The 26,476-nt window shown below is 40.1% G+C and overlaps 1 protein-coding gene across 1 annotated transcript in view; it reads right to left on the bottom strand.

Annotated features, from left to right (window-relative positions):
• The window catches only part of MTHFD2L (methylenetetrahydrofolate dehydrogenase (NADP+ dependent) 2 like), a 41,505-nt gene extending 18,174 nt beyond the window's left edge, over nt 1–23,331 (bottom strand). The window contains exons 1-5 of the mRNA XM_076337479.1: nt 23,165–23,331; nt 13,309–13,493; nt 10,978–11,100; nt 4,996–5,148; nt 4,110–4,217 (exon numbers count right to left, since the gene is read on the bottom strand). Coding sequence (XP_076193594.1) covers nt 4,110–4,217; nt 4,996–5,148; nt 10,978–11,100; nt 13,309–13,493; nt 23,165–23,301 — 706 coding nt within the window. The 5' untranslated portion in view covers nt 23,302–23,331. The remainder of the gene's footprint in view (nt 1–4,109; nt 4,218–4,995; nt 5,149–10,977; nt 11,101–13,308; nt 13,494–23,164) is intronic.
• Between the last annotated feature and the right edge of the window lie 3,145 nt (nt 23,332–26,476).

The raw sequence follows: 26,476 nt of genomic DNA, 5'->3' as shown, positions 1-26,476 counted from the left end.
GCCATCTCAGATGTTACCACCACATCTGCTTCCTCTGGAATGTGTCTGACTGATGTAATCTGTGCCTCTCATCTCATCTCATTAACTCTCTTCCTCAAGCATCTCATCTTCAACCTGTCTGTGTTCTGACTTCTCTGCTCTTTCCCCTCATCTTTGATCCCTCTTCTCCTTCAGTCTCTATACTGCATATCGTCTCCTCAAAAACAAGCAGATCAAGACATTTTCAGGTAATGAGAAAAGTACAGAAGAGCATAAGCAACTCCATGAAGTAAGGGGAATTGCCAGAAGTTAGAAGTCTCTTACTAACTTCCTATAACTTCCCACGAATTTAAGCGCATCAAGAACTTAGACAGCTAATTGTCTTAAAAACATCTCTGCAGCAACCCTTCTTGTGATAGCAACATCCCAGCCAGTACATAAAGCCTGCATGCCAGGATTCCTTCAGCTTTCTTCCTTGAATACCTTTGGGATCATGAAATAACTCATACAGACAAAACGATTGGAACAGGACCGAAGTATTACTCATTGATACTCCCCATTTTGCTAACCTAAACCAGCATGTCTCCAGCTGCTGATTCGTTTCTATGTAGGCCATGGACATACTCTTTTGAGTGAGCAGCATACAGGCTGTATAGATGGTAGGAGTTTTCCTCCTTTGGATGCCTCATTCTCCAAACATATTAGTAACAAATCATTTCACCCCCTGCAGAAGAACCATGCCTATTCTTTCATGTGACACACTTGCCTTTTCTTGGCTAATGCTCTATCAATCACACTAAAACAGGGTTTCTCTGAAGGGCCATCCTTCACACATGAAAGGCAAATAGACTTACCGCTGGATTCTGGAAAGAAAGGCTTGAATAAAATAGACAAGTCTTCTGATACCTCTTTTAAGCAATAGAAGATGGATGTCTTGCCCTAAATCACAATCATTACTTGCAAAAACATACACATAATGAGGCTCTTTTGACCTCTTATCCTGTACTCAGCAGAGAGGCTGAGAAAAAAACAATGGATAAAATCCAAAGTTACAAATATTCACACCTTCCGAAAAATAAAATCAGTGCTATTTTCCCATCAAGATTTTAGTGAGGAATGTGTCTGTAGTCAGCTCCTGAAACTAAGTAATTGCTCTCACTACACTACCAAAAAGGAAAGGAGGAAAAAAAAAAAAAAAAAAAAAAAAAAAGCAAGCCTCTACTTTCACAATAGCAGTCCGGAAGGTTACAGACACCTCAAAAAGGGTAGGTTTTCCGTTTATTTGTGATCATGCCAAAACAGAAAATAAACAACTATTTTTACACTGCTATTTCTGCTGAAAGAAGAGGAGTATACTTAGCAATTGAGATTCTGCATGATACTGCCGAGTCAATTCACTAGCTTATAAAATAGAGAGTCTCTTGACCTGCCTACACACAACACAAAGTGTTTTTTAAGGGTTCAGATAGTTTCCTGATCTGATCAGATATTGCCACCTGCAGGACACGACCATTTCTACATACAAAACATCACAGATGAAGACAGACCCCAGCTTTTCAGTTTTGTTTATAATCTGTTAAAAAAAAAAAACAACTAAAACCTACAACAAAAACAAAGAAAAAAATAGTATCACACACACCTTGCATCACTTATCAATAAAAATTATTTAATCAAATCAGCCCAGTTGCTGATAAAACCCTATCCTACAATAACCTCAGAAAGTTCTTCTTCAGCACTTAACTGTAGGTCTTGTCTGGCCCCCATCCCCCTGAAAAAAAAAAAGAATAAAAAAGCTTCCACTTCACTTGTATTAACAGGTTAAAATTGTTCTAAACACGTGCTTAAGAAGAAAGCCTGCCTTTGGTAAAAAAAAAGATTACCAACTCCAACATGTAATTTTCAACTCCAAAACACACTTCATCTGGAAACTTAACACACTTGCTAAAGCTACCTCATCTTGTATCCTGACAAATGTCTCTGATCATAATGCACAAATTTTGCCCTGCTATTAACCGCTAAGAAAACGGGTGGAAAGGATTATTCCGTTTAAGCTATTATTTTTAATACGTTCACATTCCAATCTTTCTTCTAGCTCTACCTCCTCGATCTCATTATGCTTAAGCTTTATGCATTCTCTTTCACTGTTTATCTCAGCTTTATCTCAACTGCCTTCATTTTTTTCTCTGTCATGACACATTCAGAAATTCTGACAGCCATTGAGGTAAAGCTGAAGCCACCCCCTTGCCTCTCTTCCCTTCCACATGCTGTCCAGGCTGGCCTCTTGTTGCTCAGAGCAGAAGCAGAGAAGGAAGCTAACTGCAGAAGATCAACCAGATCTTGAAGGACAGCCCAATCTGTGAGTTAGAAATGAAAACAATACTAGACTACCCCAGCTACGAAATATTTATCACCATGTACATGACAAATACATACTTAATGCTAATTTATTGTGAAAGAAGTACCAATGTTCCTTTGTTTTCTCATAGCCAGCTGCTTTATACTGTATACTACCGCTTGGCAGGTTGGACAACAAGAACAACTACCTTAAAATTAAATCCATTTCTTCAGAATAAGAAAAGACAACTTCAATGAGTTAACTCTTTCTACATCTAGATTCCAGCATCAATGTCGGTAAGGGAATATCCAAACGTTTTTCTGTCCCTACACAGAATACTTGATATCCATAGCATCAATGACAACGCCAGTAAATAGGGCTCCCAGTGAAGTAATGTGTAATACGTCAGGAATCAGAACGTAGGCAGACGACCGTGAAGCACAATAAAGTTCGTTTTTAGGCCAATAAACTCATGGACTAGCCCCCCAAAACAAGTCATACTACCAGGCAGTCAAATAAGAACTACAAACCCAGGATACAAGTGAACAAAACTGAGCCATGGATCCAACTAACTCCAAAGGTGAAAGCTACAAAATAGTGTTTAGTTACAGCTAAAAAACATCCATGCAACTACTATGGGTTTTGTAATAAGTTGCTGAGAGAATCACGGGTCGCTAAGTCTCCTCATTTCCAACTGAGAAACATGCAAGTAGTTTGCAACATAAGTCTGTGTTGTATAAAGCCTATTTCAAACACCAAACTGCACCGCCAGTAATATATATATATATATATAAAACCCAATATTTGCAGCAAATGGCAAAAATGCTACTAATTTTCATGGGAATGAGGATGACACCAGAACTATGCACTGAAGGTATTTACAATTCAAACACTGAGCGAAGTTTCAAATAGCAACTTTCCCACAGAGGCTGAATGGAAAACCCAACTCGATGATTAGTAAGAAGCTTTTAGTGTTTTATTATATTAATAACAGATTTCACTCTGCTCCTATTAAATATGCCTGGGATTAAACATACATGTTCACCTCATTTGCACACACCACCTTGGAAGTTTCTAACATCAAAATGCAGTTGCAGAAGAACAGTATTCTATTGAAGTTATATTTGTTTTTTCTTTCTACAGCACAAATATAGCAGCACATGCATGCTTCTGTAACTAGAATTACTTCAAAATATTTCCATTCCAACCCCCAATTTCCAGGGGGATGTAAACTGCACTGCAGAAAAATCCCCCAGGCCAATGTGTAATATCATAGAGTTCACACTGAAAAGTTACTTTGTTACTCATTTCGATATTTTCATAATCACCACCTAACTAACATAGAACAACACAGGAATCATGCAATATATTTTAATATATATACACACACATATATATGTGTGCGCCCGTGTATATGAAAAACTTGAAATTAATATTAGATAAGCAGGAGGATAAGGCATTATCTGTATTACTTTGTACAAACATCACATGAACCTCTGTAGCTCTTTAAGGCCACACCGCCAGATATTGTCCTCAACGTTCAGTGCTAACCATGTATAAACAGCAGCTGTTTCAAATGGAAGACAAAATTATGACATAACACCAGAAAAAGTCGAGTCCAGAAACTACTCTCCTAAGAATACATCGGGAAATATATTAGCGAATTTATTTTCTTGCTCTGGTTGCAAATATTGTGTAAGAGACAAAAGCTTTTTCTTTTTATCTGAATCCTCTGACCAGCTTTATTTTAATGATTTCACAAATGAACACATTAAAACAACAGTCATGGACTTACCCCCAGGCCTTTCATGCTCTCCATCAGTATGTAAAAGCATGGAAATAGGCATTCCGACATTCTTCGACCTTCCAGCTACAACGACGTTTTTTCCAAATGTTTGTATTCCTTATAGGGAAAAAAAACAAACCACACACCACAAAAAAAATATTATCAAAAATTTGTATTCTGCTATTTTGATATACCTAAACCCTTCTTCTCAGTCCCCAAAATATAATTATTTGCTGTTGTGGACTGCTGACATCAACATGACTTGAAAATCCACAAGGCTGAACTTGAGGGATGAATCCACAAAACAGCTTTCAGCTTTCACCTTAGAGAAACAAAACTGGCAACTCATTCAGGTTATCTGAATCACCCTTTGGAGGACTTAGTGTATCTTCTCTGACCGCAAAGGGAAATGGAAGCTCTTATGTCTACCAATAAGAACATAAGTATATTATACTTAGAATATAACAACTACTGAACACATATGCATTCTTTTCCCCTTCTAATACTGAATTATATGTTCCCATTTTTGTTCTTGTTTCTTCCCTTTCCCCCATGAGAACTAATGCATTCAAATCTTCTATTTGATAAATAATCAGGAGGTCAGCAATATCACAGAGTGTTCCTTGCAACATTATAAAATGCAGAAAAGAAGTTACCCAAGTGTTTCACCAAGTATTCTATGCGGACTACAGTCTACACTTAATTAATAGTTATGCTACTGGCAAAAGATCTCATCTATTTGGCACCTCCTTATTATTTAGATTAATCCTCTAAATGTTTCTTCTTCAATCAGCCTAATACATTTAGATAACCTACACCTTTCAACTCACACCCGACTTTATCCTTCATTCATCTTCTGAGATAAGAAGAGTTTCAATACAGTCCAGTTTCTCACCTGTCCGTTTTATAATTTCCCACACAGCAGCAGCAGTGGCAGGTATTATAGAAGGCTGATCAAGACACAGACGTCCAATATTCATAATATGAAATCCATCCACATCCTTTTCAGGTGCGATAGCATTACAAACTGTTCGTTCATCTATGTGATCTAGGAAACACATTGCTTTCAAATTACAGTTCTTTCACTTGTCAGGTGTCATCAATACTCTCTGAATCATTACACAGAGAAACAGACAAGTTCGGTCTAGCTAGGGTAATTATTGTTATTCATTATGAATAAACTACACTCCCCCTCTATAGGCAGCAGTTACAACTTCACCTTTTAAAGTTACCTACTGAAAATTAAATGATTCAGTGTGTGACACTGCTAATATAACAGATTCAGTCAAAATATGAGAGGACAATACTCAGCTGAGAATGATGACCGAGTAAATATAAATGTTTAAGCAAGACACTTCAGAGTCACTTCTGCATTCTGGAAGTGTTAATTATCAAGTAGCTCAAAAAAACCCCAGCATCATAGCAGAAAAGTTATTGTGCACGTTATCTGTCTCTCGGATCACAAAGGATACATGACCTAAGTTTTAAACAAATGTACCGAAACCCTAAGCTGAAATAACTTTGCAGGTCTACCTTTCATTTTCCATTTTACAACAATACAACTGTTTTTAGTCATTTGCTAATCAGTAGGACCAAAACATATCCTACTTCATTGGAAAACTGTGAGAATGCATAAAATTGTTTGATATTGATGAGCTCAAAACATGAAGTACGGTTTAAACGATGACACTTGCACATAATTTATTATTCATATCTATTCATAATGAACATTTTTCATATGCACTATTGATATAGGATAGGTCTGCAACTGCTTAAAGCTTATACTGCACAAACATTGGTACTGATTATGAAAAAAACCATGCGTTAGCCAGTCCTACCTGTGTAAAAGTTACAAACCCAAGTATAAAGTGATCGTACCCCTGTACTCGGCCCTGGTGAGGCCGCACCTCGAGTACTGTGTTCAGTTTTGGGCCCCTCACTACAAGAAGGACGTCGAGGTGCTGGAGCGTGTCCAGAGAAGGGCAACGAGGCTGGTGAGGGGTCTGGAGAACAAGTCTGATGAGGAGCGGCTGAGGGAACTGGGGTTGTTTAGCCTGCAGAAAAGGAGGCTGAGGGGAGACCTCATTGCTCTCTACAACTCCCTGAAAGGAGATTGTAGCGAGGTGGGGGTCGGTCTCTTCTCCCAAGTAACAAGCGATAGGACGAGAGGAAATGGCCTCAATTTGTGCCAGGGGAGGTTTAGATTGGACGTGAGGAAAAATTTCTTTACTGGAAGAGTGGTTAAACATTGGAAGAAGCTGCCCATGGAAGTGGTTGAGTCCCCATCCCTGGAGGTATTGAAAAGACGTGTAGATGAGGCGCTTAGGGACATGGTTTAGTAGGCATGGTGGTGTTGGGTTGACGGTTGGACTCAATGATCTTAGAGGTCTTTTCCAACCTCAAAGATTCTATGATTCTATAAAGCTTGTATACGTAAAGATGCTCCAGAGGAACAGCTCTACAAAAGGTCCCCATACTGACCCAGAAAGCAAACTTTGTTTAATAAATGTATTTACCCTGTGGTACCTCAATCACCATTATATATCCATACAATCATAGAATCATAGAACAGTTTGGGTTAGAAGCGACCTTTAAAGGTCATCTAGTTCAACCCCCCTGCAGCAAGTAGGGACATTTTAGTGTACTGCTTCACTGTTTAATAACATCCCAAACTGCTTCCAGGATTACACTTCCAGTTTTACTTCCATCTCAGAATGATTATTTTTTGCATCTTGTATATAATGATACAACACCCATTCTAGGCTAGATCCCTAACAGAACTCTGCAATTGTGAGGTGATATATCCCAGTGTCCAATTCAGGGAGCATAAAGGGATGTTTAAAAAAGCCAAATACAGGGAAAAGAGTGTTGATTATGCAATTCACACATTCCCAGTAAAAATATTTTACAGACATATATAGAATGTTTGAATTTAGTAGTCAACTAGCTCTACTTAGGTATTTTGTGATTTTGCATTAAAAGGACCTAGCTAATTAAAAGATATCATACATGTTATAAAACTTAAAACGTGGTAATCTCTTGTTAAAAGATTTCCAATTTAAAAAAATCCTAGATTTAAACCAGACTGTCATGATTTACAATTAATTCTCCATTTTCTGACGGGAGGAAGTTGCCTTCTGAATCCTAATGAGTAAGGTCCGTGGAAGTTAACATGTTAAGTACATTGATGAAAGAGTCTCTTAGAAGTCAAACTAGCCTAATCCAGATTGAAGGCAACCATATCTTGTTTCTATGTCAACTTGGGGAATGAAAAAAACAAAGACAGAAATTTGGAGTAACCTATTAAACAGTTTTGCAAAAGAGAACTTGATAACCTTAGGCAAGTTATTTGTTCATCAAACAAAAACTTGGCAGCCATGCTTTTCCTTGCACCTGGGATAGGACAGAACACTGCTCTGACAAACACCTCCTCATTACTGTCTGTCTTCAGCTTCCCAGAAATAGACAGCTAATAGATACATTCATGTAAAAGGGAAAGAAATCATGCTTTACATGGTTTTTTTTTTTCCCCCTCACTCAAAACTGATTTGCAGAATTTCAGAAAAGGGCACATAGTACAGGGAAGAAATGCAGCTGCATAGCTGGGAACACATAGGCTGACATGGGCATGAGAAGAGGGGATGCGGACACCTTCCCTTCCTCATCAGAGACACTAGTAAAACGCTATCTTGGGTGGGCCATCCCCAAACAAACAAAACCAATTCAAACTGTACCAACAGTTACTACGTTACTTAATGAGTAGATTTTATTTGCCTCAAGAAATGTATTTTCCTGGTTTGTTTCCACTTGACTGCAGATAGCCTCATTTATTTCCAGAGGAACAAAATAATTTCTTAATTATTTCTTAATTTCTTAATGAAGCATCTGTCAGTCTCATTGAACATGCCTAGCCTCCTCTCAACTGATATTCATACAAACTTACTTGCTGTCATTCCAAGCTACTCTCCATGCCAAGTTCCTCTCTGCACTCACCCTTTCACTTGTTCACCAAACTTGCAAGACCACAACAGGCATCACTTGCGTGCACACAGAGAAACTCTTATTTACACAATAAACAACATGTGCCTCTAATGTTGACATATGAAAAATAAAGACCGGTTTTCAAAAGGGAAGACTGATAAAAATAAAAACATAGCACAAAAGGGATTCGAAAACATACCATGTGGATCAAGAAATACAGACAAGGAGCAAGGAGGAAGCTGTTCAGCAGCACCAATGAGCTCCCTGAAAATAATTTTGAAAAGCTATACTGAGACACTGCTATGATTTTAACGGTCAGCTCCACCAAAGCAGGCCGTGCTTAGGCTGGCACAGCCTTTCAGAACCGAGTGACGACATGTTTGTACTCATTTGTCTCATACTTCTTTGCTGCTTACAACTAAGAAAATTATGAGTTTTTCACATTCTATCTCAAATTTCATAGCCATCTTCCAGGCAATTTAAAAAGATACAGGAAACTCTCCACAAATCATTACCACATAGGAAGTAATGCACTCAAAAGGTGCACAGAAAGGAAGTTTTCCTCAGGCAAAGATGACAGTCCTCAAAGTTAAGTTGCTCCAGCTCACAAAACTGCATGAGAACAAAGCTTTTTTCTGCTTCTATTTTCATCCCAATGTTGATCAAAAGCCACACCTGTGTGTGGTTTACTGCAAAAACCCCAAAACCCCACACAACCACCTCATCTCTGAAATAAGCAGCCTCCACCGATAAAGTTTTCACAACTTCCAGGCTTTGGGTCCTTCCATTACAATGCTAATCAAAAGAATTTTGGAAAATGAGCTAACTTAGCTTTCTGCCCTTCCGTTTCTGAAGTTCCTTTGGGAGAAAAAAAAATAATTCAGTAAACAGAGTTATATCTGACATCTATTTTGGAAAGAACTTCCTGAACGTTTTCAGTTCATGATAATTTGCATGTTTAACCTTACTATACAGACAATGCAATATTGAAAAAGTTCTGCTATTGATTAAATTACTCCAATGTTTTTACTAAGGAAGGCAACAGCCAGGCCTCAAACTAGCAAGTTTTACAGGTTAGAGGAAAGCAAATTAGTCTTCATGTAGTTACTGTGACAGACGTACCGTAGTTCTTGAGAGGGATCTTCAACTGATTACCTCAGGGCTTAAACATTTAAGTGTACTAGCATCAGACATTTGAATTGACACAACTAGAAATACCTTCCGATTTTTTTTTCTTTTGAAATGTTTAACGGGTTTAAATTCACTAAGTTTCAAGACTGAAGTCTGTTGTTGAACTACATATGGATGAAGGCAGACAGCTCAAGAGCAGACTGTAACGACCTGATACCCTCCTCAAAAAAAATGCGTTTTGCAAGCAGTACCTAACAATTTTACCGAGTACCCACACAACTAAGACAAGTGACACATGACACCTCCCATTTCTGGCGAACACAACAGTGCATTGGGCGTCCAGTGGATGAGTCCACCTCCTTTGCTACACGCTTCAGACAGAAAGATTTCCATCCCTAGCCTGTCAGTGCTCCATCTTTTGCATGAGTTCCTACTACTGAAGTGAGAATTTGTTACATTACCTCTTTCCCCATATCTGTTCTTAGCGGGAGAGATGTCTGTTCAGAGTAAACCGACCACATTCTATCAGCTCCCCGAGTTCCTTACTCAGCGGCCAAGATTTCAGTCTCCTTACGTGTGCTGTACTTCCACCTTGTGGCCAACTTATTTCAACAAGTGGCCGATTTCAGTTAGCTTTCATACAATACAAAGTGCAAAACTTCCTAATCACGAATGCTGATGTTTATGGCAAATATAAACAAAGCATCTCTTCCTCTATAACGCTCAGCACCTGCCCCAATTTTTTTGTTTCGTAGATATGAAATAAAGGCAGCAAAAACTGTCTGAAAGTAAGTGAAGACCAAGACTAGGAATAAGAGCGGAAACGAAGAGCTTACTTAGAAACAAAGCTTCGACTTCACCATCATCATCAGAGATACTTATAAACAGTTACCCCTGGAGTCCCAGCTAGTGCTAGAAATCATGCCTACACATGCCAAGACGACAGCTCCTGCCCTTCAGAGCATACAGTATAAACATATGATGAAAGACAACACTTGGAAACACAGACACAGGGGAAACCTAACATGCCAGTCAATTTATTACAATTACTCTAGTAATTTAGGTACCTCTCCACGAGGAAGCATACAGTGGTTTAACTAAGTTGACTTGTGTAGATTTAGATGAAAACTGCAGGTTTTATCACTGTCAAAATACCATTTTGCCAGCTACTGCCAAGTGATATTTTAGTGAGATTTTATCACAAATTAGGAGAAGAGAAATAAAAAACAAGAATATAGTAAAGGCCTTTAAGACCTTAGCACAACGCTCACCTGGAACATTAGGGACAGCATAGAAAACATGAACAAATGTTTAAGGCAAAACCTGGAATCACTGTGAGAAAGGCCGTAGCATCATCCACTAGATAGCGTAACTTGGTATGATATAGGGAATGAAAATATGGCAAAGGTATCGGAGTTCAAGGCAAAACAGTGCAACGTGTTAAAAAAACAACCAAAAAACCAAAAATACACTGGATAAAGAGTGTGTGTGTGTAGGGAAATTCCTTGAAATAACATTCTGACCGAACTTTATAAAAAGGCAAAGTTGACAATATGAAATCATTCTCACGATTTGCTTTTTTGTTTTAAATGAACTGCAGGCTACTATACAACAGAAAAATTTAACATCTCAACTAATCCTTCATTATGCATGTCTCTTTCATGAGCTTCTTATGTCACTGAGATACACTTGCAACCCAAAATTGTCAAACTCTTTCCACTTACATTGACTGTTTGTGAGGAGTGGGACAAAAGACGTCACCTACCTGGGAGAGGTAGTTGAACTAATAAACCACTAACTGTTGAATCCTTGTTGAGTTTTACCGTCATATCTATGAGTTCTTCCTGAGAAATGTCTTTAGGCCGCAGTATGATCTCACTAGAAATGCCTGATAAAAACCAAAACCAGAAGACACATATTAGTATCAGGAAATTTATTTACAGACAGCGTAGTCATGTTGTCTAAGTATCTGTCCGATGCTTAACAACTGTCTGAAATAACCATGGCAGACTTGCTAAAAGTCCTGCTTTTGCTGTCTGGTCTTTAATGCTGTATTTCTAGATGTCAAGTGCAATCATACAACGAAATATACCGGGGGAGCAGGGGGAAATCTATGGTTGGACACAGTAGCTCCAAAATTAAACAACAGTTTAGAAATATTTGGAAAACAAAGCATGTAACTTTTCTACAAATGCACTCTTGAGAATTACAACTAAAACTGAACAGATAAAGCTACACTAGCATTTTATCCGATAGCTTTCCTACTCCTGTATGACAAAACTCGTTATCAGAAAAGAAAATTTTTCAAGTTACTTCACAAGACTGCAGTTTCACTGATACCAACAACATTAAAGCTCCCTGTTTAGGCTACGATACTCTTGCATTTGGAGATGAGATGTTGTAGCGAGTGGGCTTTAACCCAGATGATCAGACACCAAGACGACACCGAGTTGGGCGGGAGTGTTGATCTGCTCGAGGGCAGGAAGGCTCTGCAGAGGGACCTGGACAGGCTGGATCGATGGGCCCAGGCCAATTGTATGAGGTTCAACAAGGCCAAGTGCCGGGTCCTGCACTTGGGTCACAACAACCTCATGCAACGCTACAGGCTTGAGGAAGAGTGGCTGGAAAGCTGCCTGGCGGAAAAGGACCTGGGGGTGTTGGTCGACAGGCGGCTGAACATGAGCCGGCAGTGTGCCCAGGCGGCCAAGAAGGCCAACGGCATCCTGGCCTGTATCAGAAATAGTGTGGCCAGCAGGAGCAGGGAAGCGATAGTGCCCCTCTACTCGGCACTGGTGAGGCCGCACCTCAAGTACTGTGTTCAGTTTTGGGCCCCTCACTACAAGAAGGATGTCGAGGTGCTGGAGCGTGTGCAGAGAAGGGCAACGAGGCTGGTGAGGGGTCTGGAGAACAAGTCTGATGAGGAGCGGCTGAGGGAACTGGGGTTGTTTAGCCTGGAGAAAAGGAGGCTGAGGGGAGACCTCATCGCTCTCTACAACTACCTGAAAGGAGGCTGTAGCAAGGTGGGGGTCGGTCTCTTCTCCCAAGTAACTAGCGATAGGAGGAGAGGAAACGGCCTCAAGTTGTGCCAGGGGAGGTTTAGATTGGACGTGAGGAAAAATTTCTTCACCGAAAGAGTGGTTAAACATTGGAACAGGCTGCCCAGGGAAGTGGTTGAGTCACCATCCCTGGAAGTATTTAAAAGACGTGTAGATGAGGCGCTTAGGGACCATGGTTTAGTGGGCATGGTGATGTTGGGTCGATGGTTGGACTCGATGATCTTAGAAATCTTTTCCAACCTTAACGATTCTATGATCAGTCACTTAGCTTTACTGTTTGATTTCAACACGTCTGAAATTTTGCCCTTCAAATTCAGAGCTGTGAAGCCTTGGGTTTCGATTGGCTTGCCTGGCTCTATTGTGGACCTAAAGCATTCAACAGGACAGATATTCCATGAGATACAGCAGATGCACGTGAAGATTGACATTATGAAGAAATTATTGACATTATGAAGAAAAATGCTCTTCGCGATATCTTCCTGTGAAAGTGGTTACTTAATCACTGTTCTCACCAATCCTGGGGTAGTAGGGTTTGCTACTACAGTTGGAGGTGGGCTGAAAAACCCACATATAAAAGAAGGAATCTAACAGGTATCGAGGAGGCAAGCTCTTAAGCAAATATTTCATATTCAAAAATAAGCAAAGCGTCTTGCAGGAAAAAACCTAAAAACTGACATAATTGCTCTCTGATTATCTTTATTCACCAAGCCTCTCAAAGCCAGTTAAGACATTTAACTATCAAAAAACTTCCCCAGTGTTCTCCTTTAGTTTCCAGTTTCTAACTGTAAGGGTGCAAACTGTTTCCTAACAACATTTTAAGATACAGAATTGAACTTACGGCTACCATTCATGTGCCATCAGAACTACTTTCTTCACATGTCAATGCAACTGCTTTTCTTTAGGTTCATCAGAGAAGATGAGGAAGAAAACAGTGCAAAATTAAATTAAGATACAAAGGGGGCTCCCCTCCCTCTTTTTTTATTTTTAAACAACAGTATCTTGTGCTTAGCAAAGGATCGTTTATATTACATAACACATACCTACAGCTGCAGCTGCTTTTATCTTGTTTCTGACATAGATATGACTAGCTGGATTGTCTCCTACTAATATGACAGTGAGATGGGGTCTCTTGTTTCCAAAGGATATCCAGGATTCTACATCCCTTTGAACTTCTTTCAAAACTTGTTTAGCAAGCTTTGTCCCCGAGATAATGGTTGCTTCATCACTATAAAGACAAAAAGGTACACAATATTTAGGTCTAAAATTTCATAAACAAGACACTTTTAAGTGTGTGATCTACTGTGTTAAATACTTGCACATGCTTCGATTAGTTAATTTGCTAGTATTTCAAGTATTATCTGAAAAAACACTTATGCACTACAAATCCATCTGGGGAAAGAAGTGTTTCCCCACTCTCTTATTTGAAGAGCAGGAAAGTGCCATCAGTGCATACAGAAGAGCAGCTCACCTGCCACACCCCACCTTCCCAACACACGTAGCCAGCCAGGTTGAACACATCTATGAACTCCTGCATTTGGAACAGAACATGAGAACGTTCTTACACCCTTAAGTTTTTCTGTTTTAAAGAATTTTTACCCACCTCCCTTCCCAAATTTCCTTCAAAAAATCTATTTGACATAGGATTTTTCACACTATTCTTCTGTCCAAGCCTAGATGATACTGTTTCTCAGCTTTCTTAGGACTTAACTCATATAAGCCAGTGGTGACTAACTCAAAAGCTTCTGTCATGCCCTCCACACTTTTGTCCTTTCAATTCCCTGTCCTTCCAGTAACCTCCCTCTGCCCCTCAACCAGCACTACAGCAGACAAACATCCTCCGTGGGTGAAGGGCCCACAACCATTGCCCTACCCACGTAGAAAAGCAGAGGAAAACTGAAAAAACCTTGTGCCTTGAACTTGTCCCAGAACTCCTCAGCCCCCCTCTTTCTATCACTGCTGTGATCATCACCCCAACCAAGGATGTGGACCCCCCCACACACACCCCACAAACCTGCAACAAACAAGGAACCTCTCGCATCTGAAAGTTATACATGCTAAGATCTTAATTCCTTTTGTATCAGATAAGCAGCCTTTAGATACTAACTTTATTGCTTGGTGGTGGTGCTTAGAGGGGAGAAAGCAGGAAGAGACAGAAAGCTATAGAGTAAGAAATTGTATCACTGATCCGTTTTAAAACACGGTATTCTATAAGATTCAAAACCGTAACTTTAAGCAGCCAAAAAAAGTAAGTTGCATTTTACTTATTTCAGAAATCTGTGCCAATTACTCTTAGTAAATCTTCATGACCAAAGAAGCTAAATGCACAAGGGTGTGGAAGAAGGAAGGTAAGGGGGGAACAGCAGCGGTGACACCACCACCACCAAAGACAAGACAACCACAAGACCACCCAAAATCACAGACTATCTATGGTCTTATATAAAGAAATCATTCAAACTTAACCTCTGTATCTGATTGATAAAGAAATCCAGTCTACATTTTAGGTTACTGAAGAACGGTTCTATGAGGACTCTGCTACATAGGGAAGAGCAAGATACCTGAAAAAACATTTTTCTAGATTGTAAGTAACAGTATCCAACTCTCTAACTTCTACTACTGCTGCCTAACCCCTTCAATTAAATGAACAACTTGTAAGCAGTAACACGACAACCCCCAAAATGTCCTTTAAAATAAAGTTTATTTCAAATGGCATACCTTAACAGCGCTCTAGAAACACAGCAGAATGGAACGGAAGTCTAATTCCTTACGTAATCTTACAAGCCCTACCCTCACCCTTGAATGCCACTTTGGTGACAATAATATTAAGACTTCAGTAAAGCTCTTAATGTCTTCTATCAACTTGCCATGCTCATCTCACCAGCTAACTGCTCAAAGACCAAGTGCATCTCGACGGAACAGCGCTTCCTTAAGTATTATTTCATTCAGATCTTGCAGGTGTCAGCTTTATCTTACCTTGGTTGTTTTCCTGGTCATAGAATCATAGAATCATTGAGGTTGGAAAAGACCTTTAAGATCATCGAGTCCAACCATTGACCCAACACTACCACCCACTAAACCATGTCCCTAAGCGCCTCATCTACGCGTCTTTTAAATACCTCCAGGGATGGGGACTCAACCACTTCCCTGGGCAGCCTGTTCCAATGTTTAACCACTCTTTCAGTAAAGAAATTTTTCCTTACATCCAATCTAAACCTCCCCTGGCGCAACTTGAGGCCATTTCCGCTCGTCCTAGAGTCTCTGGAGTCTTCTCCATCTTCCTGCCTGCCTGCTCACTGTGAGCAAGCATAGGTGCTCCTCACCTCATGCACGTCCATGGGACATAGTCCACCACAGTTCAAGCTTTTCTCTACACTATCTCCTTCACTAATTGAACCTCTCGTCTTCTCAAAGAAACTCCAAGAATCCTAACATGATACATACATATAGTTAACAGTGTAACCTGTAAAAATGCAGTAAAATAACACCAACTCCTCAGAAGTAAAACTACCGAGACAGACACAAAGTTAAAGTTACTAGTGGACAAGTTCACCCCTCTCCTAATGAGCACAACTGTGCGGCACTGTAAGAAAAAACACGCTCCTGGTTCATCAGCTCCTAACCAAAGGCCATTGACTGATTACTTGATCTTATGTACTAGAAAGTAAGCCTGAGTAGGAGAGCATTTCCCATCTGCAAACATTCTTCACTTCCTTCTTTGAGATGAAGAGCTTTACATGTGTACACGCACACAGATAGTAACCTGTGCTTTGAATTGAATAAATTAATTCAACATGACTACCATTTGTAACTGACATAGTTTAGGAAGGACTCCAGATGAGTTATGATGACTCCGACAAGGTGTCATTATAACTTACAAAAAAAAAAAAAAAAGAAGAAACAAATCACAGTGCCTAGTATTAGGAAAAAAAAAAGTAAAACACACACTCTGCTGAGAATGACTGTTAGGAAAGCAAAGTATTAGAAACACACTTAGCACGCAAAAAACATGAATAACTCGTTCCCTTCCATTTTACACCAGCCTTAGCTACTTCCCAAACACAAGTTTCTGTACTGTTTAACTTAAAAAAAAAAAATATATATATATAAAAAATAATTAAGCCAACAGATGTGGTTTTATTCTTCCCCTATTTGGCCTGCTCTGTATGTGCTCATTTTCATAGATGTCTCTCTCTCATCTTCATTATTTATGTTTCAGCTATACATGCCTTTGGCACAAGACACTTCTTTCCATGTACTCATCATGCCAACTAAATAATTAATGGTCACCTGTATAGCAATGCCATATACATTTAAGAATACAAGGACTTAACAATATTTTGGTGCCAAAAAATACTTTCAATCCATATGAATTTTTATCACATTTCTATGCTATTTTTACTCTAAATGCGTTGCCAAAGGATACGTTTACCTAAACTTTAAGCAACAAGTTTTAAGTGCACGCCGCTTCCTTAAAATCTAGCCACAGACTCATTAAGTTTTCAAGATCTGTCCTCACTTAAATCTGACCATTCTCACCCCATCACGTTCGATCTTCTCAGTCATCCAAGGACCAAAAACAAAACAAATGAACAGAAAAACAGTGCTAAAAAACGCAAAACCACACACACGCAAATATAGAAGAAAAAAACCCTTCACACACACACTATAAGCTAGGACAAAACACACGTAATATATCGTAGCCAGAAGGTGCTGTGATAAGGCTCTTAAACACCTGGATCTTTCTGAAGTTCTACAAGCCTCAGCGTAAGTCAATTGTAAAACACAAAAACTTGCCTGAAAACAGAAATGTTTCAAGACTGCTCTGAAAAATTAATACTCTGGAGCAGCCCAGGTATAGAAGATCAAAATGATTCCAGGTTAGTTTACGTATGCAGAAGAAAACAAGTACAATTATACCTTAGCAAGAAGTTATGGGATGGCCCTACTTTGTAAGAGCTACCCTCTTCTGGCATTCCAACAGCTAAATGGATACTTTGAGGAAGTTACGAAAGGTATCAAAGCAAAGATTAGTTCTATTTTTCATGTTCCTAACTTAAAGGTGCTGGGAAGGGAGACGGTAAATAGCATGTATATTTATGGCAAACGTTTATGAAAGTGACCCCAGGTCTCAAGGAGAAACTCAATGATGACAAAGTACAGGGAAAAGAAATCTTCAGATAAAACTTTCAGCCTTTGCGTTGGAGACCGACCATGAACCACAGAGCAACCGAAATAACCAAATAATCAGAAAACGGAGTGTGAAATGTCAGCTTGGTATCTTACAGAGTTACAGATAAAGAGCCTGTCAAGTTGTAGATACACTGTTCTCTCATTTAAGGAAGGAAAGAACAGCAAGTCTCGTGACTTCCCCCCCCCCACACTAAATTTTACTATTTATTTAAGGCAAGAAAGCTTCCCCCCCATCATCTGCTCAGAGCTGATGATCATACACCTGTCTTGACCCACATGGGCTCAACCACCCATAGTTTACCAGTATCAGTACAATGTCACTAATGCAGGTCTCTTTTGGAACAGAGCTAACAATTTTTATAATGGTTCAGAAACGAAGTGCCCCAGCTGTCACAAGTCCCAAGCTACTCAAAGCACTCCACATATCCACTAGGTTAACTCTGCATTGAAAAACGCCGTCACTGTAACCGGGCTGTAAATATCGCTACTGCAAGAACCACCGCTTAGGTTGAAATGTTCATCATTTCTTACACGTTTCCTAGTAGAAGTTTCCAAATAGATTTGAAAGCTTATGTCATCTTTGTATATAATCAATAGCTTTGCCCTAAATCGGCCAGCACCTAAATTTTTACAAGTCCAAGGCCAAAACCAAGGGTAAAACAAACATTACATCACTTAGAATATAAAGATTATTTTGTTTTTCTTTTACATGGTTAGACATTCCACAATTAGCAGCTATTCATGCATTACCATTCTGCTGGTCTACTGTATTAAACAATGAAAAAAAATAAAAGAACATGAATACTTAGTGTTTACACTTAACCATACACGTCAGTTACACAAACTGAAACCTCAACACTTCAATAGGTGGTACAAGTGAAGACTATCTAGAAATGTCCTAATATGAATTATTTCAGTCTTGATGATGATTTATCTCAGCTGGTCATCATTACAGCACAACAACATACTGTTCTTCCCATGAAAAATTTTAATAAATTAAATTTAATCACCATAATTAATTACTTAATTCTTACACCTAGTGTTTGGCTACTTTGACTTTTGTTGCTTGATACATAAAATAAGTAAAGTATGTGATGGTATTTTACCTCTATTTTCCAGGAAGACAGCAGTATTTATTATTTCTCTTGATCATTATTAGTTCTAGTGCGTTTACAATTTCATCTACAATTTTAAGACAAGGGTACAAATTCAGTATACCATAGAAACATGCATTACTCATTGTGTAACAGAAGTGTGGTTTTAGTTGCAAAGAAAAACCTCCCTGAGAAGAAGTGGGGAAAAAAAGGAAAAAAAAAAAAAAAAAAAAAAAAAAAAAAGAGCCCTAGTAGACCTAGTAGATTAAAAAATGTTTGATTAGGTATTAAGAGAATAAAAGCTTGGCATCCTCAGCAGTAACCTTTTTCTTTGCCTGACTACCCTGAACATCCAGAACTACAACATTTCAACACTCTCTGCAAATATATATGCTTGAAGATTTAATGTATAACTGTACACAAACGCGTTTAACATTGATGTTTAATATATGTTGAGTTAGTTTGCCATGGTGAAAGTAATTCAAAGTCATTGGCAAAAACAATAAAGCATTCTGGTTTTATGTTAAAATTGGACTGGTTTTCAAAGTGCTGCAAGTCTGATCAGTTGCGGTTTTTTTCTGTACTGTATTCTGGGGGAGGAACAAGTCCCCACCTAGAACAACATTTGGGGGGGGGACCCAAACCACCACGCTTTCTGAGATGGTCTAAAACCAGTTTTGCACTCTGTCTCTACTATAAGAAACTACACAACTGGAGTAAAATAACATATGATGAATGTTTTGTTATATTAATAAGATGCATATTTGCCTGTTTATGAGCATACTCAAACACGAGAAATGTTTAACAATTCAACACAGGGGGAAAATATCTAAAAGCCAGCAGACACTATATTTATTTGGAGACACTTATTTAACTTTATAGACACATGGGTGGTAGAACATTAAGGATTTTAAAATATTACCCTAACAGCATATGGAAGAAATGCACAGCGGTGAGTTCTCACACAACTTCTTTCCTCTGCTAGTCTTTAAGATGGGGGGGGGGGGGGGGGAATCACCCAAGCAGCATGAACAAACTGCCAGGAGCATCATCCCACCCAAGGTTCATCCATTTCTTGAGAAGAACTCTTTGCTTAAATAAGATCATATTTGGAAACAGACAGCTGCTGACAGCACTTCTGGAAAAAAACCAAACCTCACAAGCACCTACACATTTTAACTGCACCCAAACCAACAACACAGTCTTCTTGCTACTACCTACCAAGTTACTGAAAGAAACTTCTTTAAATGCCAGTGGCTAAAACAGAAACCATTCCTGGGTTTAGATGCAAATACTAAAAAGGAAACAAATCAGGTGGCAATGCATTGTCATTTACCATTACAAACGGAGAAGTTTATAGTTCTCTTCCTTCTGAGATAATTTGTGGATTCATGAAGGATAGAGAATAATCTTCCCAAAAGCAAGAAAACAGTTGCACTAACATCACTTTTTATGTAACATAGCTGACTTATTTTTATGAAGTATTTTTCATCAAGAACCTACTTTCTGCTACATAGTCACCATCTATTCATACCACATTTTTAAAGTCTCTGGATTTACTCGACAATCATTAAAGCTTTGAGCCTTTCTCCAGATGTGGTATGTAAGGTGCTGAGAGTTTATCCGGGAGAAATGAAGCAGCAGCATACACATACACACCTGCCACACAAAACATACTTAAATTCAGCTCACCTTCCCATTCTAGCAACCTCCTGAGCAACCAGTTTAAATAAAACAAAGGTCACCTTGAAAACATCTATGACTTCCTGAATTCAACTGTCATTTGTCTTCTATGCATTAACTACTATTTTCATACGCGAAATAAATACCAAGAAGAATACTTTACTACAACTCAGTAAATACTATCACATTTGTTATTTGGACCTTCAGAACTCTGTCTCAGCAAAACCACCCAGCTATAAAATAAACTCTCAAGGGAGAAAAAAAAAAGCAAGCTTTAAATATATAGCTAAGGAGAAACTTCCAATACCTTGCCATTTTCCTTAGTTGCTGTAATGCTCTTTAAAGTCTTTTATTTACTTGTTAAAAAGACTGCATATACAATTTCTCAGGTAAAGAAAATTTTTCACAACTGTCAAATATAAAAATAGCAAGTATTATAATATGTTGATGCTTCTTAACTTTAGAATCTAGATAGTTTAAGTCCTTCAATGGAAATATACAAGAAATACACAAAGAAGTAAAGCATCAGCTGTATAGGAAGGTTACACTGCAGCAAGCTATTCAAGACATTGAAAGAAAAAAGTGAATTATTATTTAAATTTTATCCACATGAAAAACTTGACCAGGTATAATGACAGATTTATTACATGTCACTGTGCCATACTGTCCCACTATCATCCTACCCGCTCATGGATGCTCTCACTCTGAACCCTCTGGGAGTTTACAATAGAACAATTCACGTACTGAATCTTTCTTGTTAGCGCACCCAGTGACTTCCAGGACATTACAGAAACAAACATGTCAGCTGCTATTTTAGATCAACCTATACACTAAAAGCCCCAAATCATATGGGGCATCACAATGGGATCTTCTCAGTCCCATACATACCACATGATAACCTCTTGTCCTGGTTTCGGCAGGGATAGAGTTAATTTCCTTCCTAGTAGCTGGTACAGTGCTGTGTTTTGGATTTAGGGTGAGAACAATGTTGATAACACACCGATGTTTTAGTTGTTGCTAGGTAGTGCTTCCACCAGGCAAGGACTTTTCAGCTTCCCATGCTCTACCAACTGAGCAGGCTGGAGGGGCACAAGAAGTTGGGAGGGGGCACGGCCAGGACAGCTGACCCAAACTGGCCAAAGGGACATTCCATACCATGGGACGTCATGCTCAGCATATAAAGCTGGGGGAAGAAGGAAGGGGGGGACGTTTGGAGTGATGGCGTTTGTCTTCCCAAGTAACCGTTACGCGTGATGGAGCCCTGCTTTCCTGGAGATGGCTGAACACCTGCCTGCCCATGGGAAGGAGTGGATGAATTCCTTGTTTTGCTTCCCTTGCGTGCGTGGCTTTTGCTTTGCCTGTTAAACTGTCTTTATCTCAACCCACGAGTTTTCTCACTTTTACCCTTCCGATTCTCTCCCCCATCCCACCGGGGGGGGGAGTGAGCGAGCGGCTGCGTGGTGCTAAGTTGCTGACTGAGATTAAACCACGACACCTCTGTAAAATCATTACTACAGGAGTATCTACTTTCCACAGAACTGGAAAAAACAGTTACTAGCAGCAAAGAACAAAAGTAGACATGCACTGTTCCACCAATACAGCTATTTGTGCCAAAACCAGCACAATCGACTCCTCTGTTATACAGGATATATGGAATATCTAGGTGATCAGATGCTTATTTCAGTTGTCACAGTATGGCTTACTAATCTTTTCATGTTTGAAAACACAAAGCAAAGACAATGCTTTCAGTGTAGGCTACTTGTGACCTGCTGAATCTAGCAAACTTTCAGGTCAGTATTTAAGACAACTCCAGTACAAATAACAAGGCTGACAAGCAAGAGCTCAGCTGAAACCCTCCCATCCACACCTAGACAACCGCTCGTAGTTGCCATGCCGCAACACCAACACGAGATACTCAGTCCAGCCAGCACATTAAATGAAACACGGGGTAACGTCAGGAGACTGGTCCTCGCTGTTTTACACTGCGTCCTGCTCGCCCTAGGGATCCAGGCTTTCAGCAAACACTGGCAGAACCCTGCCCGCTGCAATGCTATGTGAGCCACAGTGTGACTACATTGTTTTTATTGATTTATTTATTTAAAATTTTTTCTTATTTTATTTTTATTTTAAAATTTATATTCATTTTTTCAAGAACAAAGGAGCACCACAGTATCACACCACCTGCCTTGCTGAGGACAGGGAAATGCAATGGGATGGGCTGTCACCATCACATGTCCCTTCATACAGACAGTAATATTCTTTAGCAAAGATTAAAATACTCGCCTACCAGCCATCAGCAAAGATAATCATACATGCCAAAAAATTAATTTATACAGTAATTCTGTGTAAATCAACTGAGAGGCTCTTTAAGGTACCAGGAACAAACAAATGTTTAATAGCCACATTCCCCTCCGGGAGGAGGCAGGAAGGCCACATTGCAAGGGCTCCCCCATTTCAGTGCACCGTCTAAATCCCCACTGGATCAACAACGCCAGTGCCGCAGCCCGCCCACCTACCTTCCCTCCCTCCCTCCCTCCCTCCCGGTACCTCTGCCCGCTGGCACAGACCCCGCAGAGCCCCATTTTCCCGCGGAGAACTGCAACTCCGCCGGGGTCCGGGGGCAACCACCCCTGAGGCGACCGACGCGGGAGACGAGCCTCCCGGGAGCGGGCGCCGGGCCGGGCCGGGCCGGGCACTGCCCTCCCCTCCCGTCCCCTCCCCTCAGACGGTTGGCGCCCGCTCTGCCCGCCGCGCGCTCGCGGGCTTCCAGCGCGACCGTTAAACGGCGCGGCGCGCGCCGCGGCCGCCCGGCCCGCCGTTCCCCAGAACGCTCCCCGCCGCACCGGGCGGGGGGGGAGGAGGAGGAGGAGGAGGAGGAGAAGAAGAAGAGAGAGGGAGTGAGGACGAAGATGCCCCGACCGGTGCGGCGTACCTGGCGGCGCTGCGAGGGGAGCTGCTAGTGCTGTAGGCGGTCCGGGGCGCCAGGCGCGAGAGGGCTCGCCATCTCCTCAGCGGCGCCAAACCCGGGCGCAGCACTGAGGAGGAGGAGAAGGCGGTCGCCGCCGCCATGTCGGTCCCGACGCACGATAGCGCCGCCGCAACCAAACGACGAGGGGAGGAGCCCGGGCAAGTAACGGGCCCGGGCGCGTTGCTGAGGGGCGGGGGGAGCTGCCGGTTGTCGTGACAGGACCAGCGGGCCTGAGGGGTGAGGCGAATACACCGCCCGGCAAAATTGAAAGGGCGGCGGCAGCGCCTCTAGTGAAGGCACACCTGTGGGCAGGCCATCACCCGTCTGATGGCGTGGGGTTGGCAAACCGTGCCCGGGGCTGGGAAACCCTGAGGGTTTGTGTGCTGAGAGGGCGAGCGGCACAGCCCCTACCCACCTCCCCAGCCCATGCCACCCTGCAGTGCTTCGGGGAATTGTGGCAAGAACCTCTGCAGATGATGGTGCAAAAGGCGGTCTTCATTTGCATCCTTTGATTCGTATGAACTTCTGTTCCCGCCAAAATGTGGTATGGGCAAAGCCGACACCGAGTCAGAGCTACACAGACAAGCATCGATGCCCTTGGTAATTTTCAACTGCACCCTCCTGTTTTCTCAGGGGAAGTCTTTTGGACTTTCTTGCAGTTCACATATTAATGCTTTCTGCCATGTTTTATGGCAGATTTTTCACTAAAAAGTGTGAAAAAATTCTGTGCAGAGGGGAAGAAGAAAACAAACTGAGATCTGAAATGGCATATACAAAGCACGCCAAAATAATAACGGCAATCTTACCTGCAATACTGAGCCTACTGACAGTTGGCAAATTCCTTTATGAAGCTGGCGAAAGCTTTGAAAAGATGAAACAGATTACTGAGGCTGCAGTTTCTGCTATGGTACTGGCAAATTTTTTGATCAGTTGGGCATTTGTGTGAGGAACATGGCTCAGGTGCTTCCACAGACAATGTGCGTACTGTTTTTTAATGACTTGTCCTCTTAGAAGCTTATTCTTTTCCAGTATTGTAGATATTATGTATATCTTCCCCTTTAGGTTGCCATCTTTTATTTTATAAACAGTAGCGACATCAAACTTTACACACCATCTAGCACGTACATACCGCATCATAAAGCTTTTTTGAAAAAGGACACTTACCCAAGATTCATTGACACAGTTATATACACTGTCCCTTACTCCCATGATTATTTCTTGTTACTATCCTGTTTGGAGAAAAATGAACATGTGATGATATAGGAAGTCCTGTGAAAATTTACAGTCCTGAACAGATAGTAGATCTTTAAGATTGTTACAAAGATCTTCAAATGCTAATCTATCCTATCCAGCTTCTAAAGAACTGAAGATTATGAATGTAAATTGAATATTTAAGCTCATTTATATAAAATTAGTCATTTTTGGAATGCTGTTTTTTTTAGGACTGTCATATCAATGGTTCCATAAAAAAAGAAATGTTCAAATACGGATAGACTGACACTTTCTGTGGTGGTGCGAAAAGGAATTGCCAGTAATCCTAAAAAAGGGAGTAGGTTACTCAAAGGAGGTATATATATGTCACAAAGAATAGGCAAGATATTAAAGAAAAGCTGAAGAGGATAACAGAAAACAGAATGGGGAAATGAAAAAAATATCAGTAGTCCTAAAAGTTGGTATTACAGAGAAGAGAATTCCATCAAAACTTTCTTTTTGTCTAGGATGAAAAAGGTTGTCCATTTTTTTTATGGAAGGTTTGTATACTTGACTACAAAACTTTGAATTGCTGTTGTTAAAATTTTCCACAAACGGAATGTCCACCACATATTTTTCTACCAAATTAGTACACTAGAAAAAAGCAGTTGTACTATAAATGATTTTGATAAAATTTAGTATGAAAATTGTGACTGAAGAATTGCTTTACTTCAAAAGTGTATCAGTTACAAAATGTTTGACAAATGTAGGTGAGCATATTCTTACAGTCAGTGATGCTGAACACAACAACAACAACAAAGTTATCCATTATCTTTTATGCAAACTCACCTTTTGTACCAGTTGGATTCCTGCTATTCATACTGACCACTACAGACAAATACAGGTTTTCAGTAATATGAGGATGAAACCTTTTTTCTTGACCTGAGTTAACTCTGTAGGTTTTAAATCCCATTTGAGTTTGTAAATTAAAGATCACAACTTTAAAAAAAAAAAGCTAAACACCACAACATTTTAAATTAACTTTCACACCAATCAAATTGCACCATACTGGTGACCTCAGGTTTGACCTCAAATCTGTGTGTGGTAATGCACATATAAAAAAATGCTACCCATATCACTCATTCACACCAAAATAATGTACTGCCTTTTCGTATCGTTCCTGAAAAAAAAAACCTGAAAGCTCGCCACTGCTATAATACAATATTTATAATTAACAGTTTGCAGAGCATAGCCTACAAAAAGTGACCACATTACTATTGCTCAAAATCTACTGAAGACATTATCTAGAAAATCTTATGAAAATACTACAATAATAAATAACAGTATGCATACGATCCACAAAAATGCACTGATGAAATTGGTACAAAGGATAAAGCTGAAAATATGCAATTTGGTTTGCGTAACAGTTAGAGCTAGGCATTGACAGCTGTGAAGAAGGTGGGTATTCTTAACAGGTTGTTTCAGAGTCTGTTATACTTGGAGTATTTTTATGTGCATATGATTAAGGACTACAGTAATAAAATACTGTCTTGGGCATTAACAATTCCATTAGCTTAAAATTATCTCTTAATAACTATTTGTGTGTGAAGAGGAAGTCAAACATGGTTGGTTGGTAAGAACCGTTGTTCTCTTATCTTGTGACAACCTGTATCAGGCAATGTTGCTGTACAAAAAAATTTGTGAGTAATTTCTTTTTATATCCTGGGAGAATATTACGTCTTTCTGTCCACTTCTCCACTTTTTTCTTCTCTGTTTTGCCTTCCCCGCTGCTGGAAGGTGTACATTTGTATGAGACAAAGAGGCTGAGAAGAAAGGTGAACCACCTCGTATTTTGCAGTCTTACTTTAAGGAAAAAATGAATCTTAGTTTAGGAAAAGAATAGTTTGCGAAAAATTTCGTTTAAGAGAAAAGCTTCTTACCTTTGGGAAGCTTTGTATTTTAAGAAAATTTATTGCTGGCCTTTTTCAGCTTTCTAGCAGTCCTACTCCCACCCCATCCGCAGCCTCTATTTTCAAAGGACACCAGTACTGGGGATGAACATGTTACTGTACTTTAAGAAACCCT

This window comes from Aptenodytes patagonicus, chromosome 4 (assembly GCF_965638725.1).
Source record: "Aptenodytes patagonicus chromosome 4, bAptPat1.pri.cur, whole genome shotgun sequence".
Lineage (NCBI taxonomy): Eukaryota > Metazoa > Chordata > Aves > Sphenisciformes > Spheniscidae > Aptenodytes > Aptenodytes patagonicus.
The sequence above is the reverse complement of the archived record's forward strand: the minus strand, read 5'-3'. Positions and strand labels throughout refer to the sequence as shown.